The sequence below is a fragment of the Sapajus apella genome, unplaced genomic scaffold (genome assembly GCF_009761245.1).
Source record: "Sapajus apella isolate SASKATOON/1434 unplaced genomic scaffold, GSC_monkey_1.0 scaffold493, whole genome shotgun sequence".
NCBI lineage: Eukaryota > Metazoa > Chordata > Mammalia > Primates > Cebidae > Sapajus > Sapajus apella.
Genome location: NW_022437423.1, coordinates 231 through 4,354, shown reverse-complemented (window position 1 = coordinate 4,354; position 4,124 = coordinate 231). Strand labels below are relative to the sequence as shown.

Here is a 4,124-nt window from a genome sequence, read left to right as displayed (position 1 = left end):
CTTCTGCCGCTCCTGGTGCTGCTTGTGTGCTCGTTTGGTGCGGACCTGTTACCTCTTTTGTGAAGTGGCAGCTGAGGAGACTCCGGCGCTTGCCATGGCCGACGAAAAGCCCAAGGGAGTCAAGACTGAGAACAACGATCATATTAATTTGAAAGTGGCTGGGCGCGGTGGCTCAAGCCTGTAATCCCAGCACTTTGGGAGGCCGAGGCGGGTGGATCACGAGGTCAAGAGATCGAGACCATCCTGGTCAACATGGTGAAACCCCGTCTCTACTAAAAAATACAAAAAATTAGCTGGGCATGGTGGCGCGTGCCTGTAATCCCAGCTACTCAGGAGGCTGAGGCAGGAGAATTGCCTGAACCCAGGAGGCGGAGGTTGCGGTGAGCTGAGATCGCGCCATTGCACTCCAGCCTGGGAAACAAGAGCGAAACTCCGTCTCAAAAAAAAAAAAAAAAAAAAGAAAGAAAGTGGCGGGGCAGGATGGTTCTGTGGTGCAGTTTAAGATTAAGAGGCATACACCACTTAGTAAACTAATGAAAGCCTATTGTGAACGACAGGGATTGTCAATGAGGCAGATCAGATTCCAATTTGACGGGCAACCAATCAATGAAACAGACACACCTGCACAGTTGGAAATGGAGGATGAAGATACAATTGGTGTGTTCCAACAGCAGACGGGAGATGTCTACTGAAAAGGGAACCCTGCTTCTTTACTTCAGAACTCTGTTCTTTAAAGACCAAGATTACATTCTCAATTAGAAAACTGCAATTTGGTTCCACCACATCCTGACTACTACAGTACAGTTTTCTCTATTCTTTCATTTTCCCCTTCCCCATTCCTTTATTGTACATAAAGTAACTGGTATATGTGCACAAGCATATTGCTTTTTTTTTTAACAGCCAATGATGTGTTTTGATTGACATCAAGTGGAGACAGGATGGGGAAAAATACTGATTCTGTGAAAATACCCCCTTTCTCCATTAGTGGCATGCTCATTCAGCTCTTCTCTTTATATTCCAGTAAGTTATTTTGCTCTCACTGTTTTTTTTTGGCGGGGGGGGACGGAGTTTCGCTCTTGTTACCCAGGCTGGTGTGTAATGGCACGATCCCGGCTCACCGCAAACTCCGCCTCCTGGGTTCAGGCAATTCTGCCTCAGCCTCCTGAGTAGCTGGGATTACAGGCACGCGCCACCATGCCCAGCTAATTTTTTGTATTTTTAGTAGAGACGGGATTTCGCTGTGTTGACCAGGATGGTCGCGATCTCTTGACCTCGTGATCCACCCGCCTCGGCCTCCCAAAGTGCTGGGATTACAGGCTTGAGCCACCACGCCCGGCCGTGCTCTGTTTTAACAAAAAAACAACATAAAAATCCTTGCATACCTTGTTTGATTGGAGACTTTTAATCTTTTTCGTTTATCATTGTAAAACCAAGGACAATTTTATAACTTTTTTGTACGTAACTGTTACATGTAGGGCAATCTGTCTTTAAGTAGGGATAAATTACTCTAAAACAAAAAAAAAGAGTCCTTGATAGTTTTCCCTTCAAGTCAAGCGTCTCGTTGTTTAAATAAACTTCTTGTTTAAAATGAAAAAAAAAAAAAAAAATTCTCACTGCCTCTGGGTGTGAGATTTAGAACCTCAGCACTGCACTGTGTTGATACAGGAAGCTCTCCATCTTTACTTTGAGCTGAGATGTTCTTGTGAGTGTCACAATCCCACCTGTTGGCTGGGCCCTGTGAAAATTCTCTGTACCAATTGATGGCATTATACAGTGTGCATCAGTATCACAAATCATGCTGACATTTACACTGCTATGGATCAGTGATTGTATCTGTGGCCCTAAACTGAGATATGAGAGTCAACGTCACTCCAGTTTGCTTGGTCCAGATAGGAGTCCTGCCTATGAGTGGATTTAGAAATGAGTTAGCATTCCAAGTGTGGCCAAATCTTCACACATGAAAGACATAATTCCAGTTGTAAGCTGCATTCCCGTGCGAAATTTAAAACTTCATTAGTGGACTTTGTCCATGTGAGAATGTAATGAATGAAATGGTTGGCAGGGTGTGTGTGTGGAAAACACAATTTCACCTGTGTGCTGGGCTTTGTGTTGACACTCTTTGTACCATGGGAGGTCTTTACAAAACACGCAGTGAAGTGGTAACCCTCTATTACCTTCCAACAAAGAGAAGACTTACAACATTACCCACATTGGGTAGTTTGAGGTATAAAAGCCATCGTCACACCTGTCAACTGAGCAAAGACATATGTCACAAACCTACATGCAGGTAGGGAGCAAGCAGAAGAATCATCCCGGTACTTCTCCAGGGATATGTCACAATCATTTTTGAGGGCAGGGAGCTGGCAAGGAGTCACATTATCTGTGTGCTGGGCTCAGCGATCAGTCACTCTTTCTTTTATGCAGATGGTCCAGGGCAAGGCTCATAGGAGAGAAGTTGTTCCCATTAAAGAGTTGATGGGTCCAAATATATGTCAAAATGTCCCTTGTGGGCAGGATCCAGGCAGGAGACTCATGGCACCTTGGTGCTGGGCTCAGAAATATGTCAAAATGTCTTGTGATTGTGGCATTAAGGCAAAAGGGTAACATTAACATAGTGCTGGGACAAGATATATGTTACAATCTCCTGGTGTGCAGAAGCTAGAAAAAAGAGAAAAGCCACATCAGCTAGGTGCTAGTCTCAGAGATATGTCACATTTTTTCCTGTAGACTGAGGCCAGGCTGAAAAGTCACATCACCTGGATAATAGACACAGAGATACGTCAAATCCCCTTGTAGAAAGGCCCAAGCAGGAGAGTTACATCACTTGACTGCTGGACTCAGCAATACATCTCAATGGTCCATGTGGGCAGGGCGCATATGCAGAAGAAACAAATAGCTTGGGTGCAGGGCCCAGTGACATGTCACAGTGTCCACCGGGGCATTGACAGTCACATCACCTTGGTACAAGGCCCAACAATGTGTCACTAGGTCCCTTGTGGTTAGAGGCAAAGCAGAATAGTCATATCAGTTAAATACTGGGTCCAGCAATTTCTTTCTAGAGAAGACCATATGGACGCCCTTCCAAATTAGTGCTTACTGATTTGAGTGCTGCTTGAAAGGAGGTAATTTTTTTTTAAATTCAATCTCTTTATTATGGATACTTTCAACATTATATACGTAAAAAAAAAAAAAAAAAAAACTAGTAAAATGAATCCAGCTTTAACAATTAACACATGGTCAGTTTTGTGTCATCTTTATTTCCATTCCATTATTTTAAAGAAAATTCCAGACATTTCATCTATAAATATTTCAGTATAAAATATCTTTTTTTTTTTTTGAAACAGAATTTCGCTCTTCTTGCCCAGGCTGAAGTGCAATGGTGTGATCTCGGCTCACCTTAACCTCTACCTCTCTAGATCAAGTGATTCTCTTGCCTCAGCCTCCTGAGTAGCTGGGATTACAGGCATGTACTACCATGTCTGGCTAATTTTGTATTTTTAGTAGAGATGAGGTTTCTCCTTGTTGGTCAGGCTGGTCTCGAACTCCTAACCTCAGGTGATCCGCCTGCCTCAGCCTCCCAAAGTGCTGGGATTATAGGCATGAGCCACCATGCCAGGCCAAAATACACTTCTGTTAAGAACTTTTCTTAAAAGACATTCTTCATATCATCACATTAAGAAAATGAACAATTCCTGGCCAGGTGCTATGGCTCATGCCTATAATTCCAGCACTTTAGTGGGGCAAAGCAGGAGGATGGATTGAGTCCAACAGTTTGAGTCCAGCCTGGGTAACAAGGCAAAACTCTGCCTCTACAAAAAAAAATATATATAAAAAATTAATTGGACATGGTGGTGTACACTTCTAGTCCCAGCAACTTAGAAGGCTAAGGTGAGAGGATCACCTGGGCCTGGGAATTTGAGGCTACGGTGAGCCATGATTACACCACTGCACTTTGGCCTGGGTGACAGAGCAAGACCCTGTTTAAAAAAAAAAAAAAAAAAAAAGAAAATATAGATCTTGTTTAAATTTTGATTTGAACAAATCAAATGCAACTAATTATGTGATTTTTAAAAATTATTCATTTTTCTTTTTTTTCTTTTCTTTCTTTTTTTTTTTTTTTTTTT

At 42.6% G+C, this 4,124-nt stretch overlaps 1 protein-coding gene across 1 annotated transcript; it reads left to right on the top strand.

Moving 5' to 3' along the window:
- The first annotated feature begins 9 nt into the window (after positions 1-9).
- LOC116546002 (small ubiquitin-related modifier 2-like) lies at positions 10-1,046 on the top strand. The gene is made up of 2 exons (XM_032272375.1): positions 10-154; positions 465-1,046. The coding sequence occupies exons 1-2, from the start codon at positions 95-97 to the stop codon at positions 690-692; spliced, it is 288 nt and encodes a 95-aa protein (XP_032128266.1). The 5' UTR covers positions 10-94; the 3' UTR covers positions 693-1,046.
- The last annotated feature ends 3,078 nt before the right edge of the window (positions 1,047-4,124 follow it).

Coding starts and splice junctions, on each gene's coding strand:
- LOC116546002 (XM_032272375.1), top strand. CDS start 95: ATGGCCGACGAAAAGCCCAAGGGAGTCAAGACTGAGAACAACGATCAT. Junction 155..464: donor ACGATCATATTAATTTGAAA/GTGGCTGGGCGC, acceptor AAAAAAAGAAAG/AAAGTGGCGGGGCAGGATGG.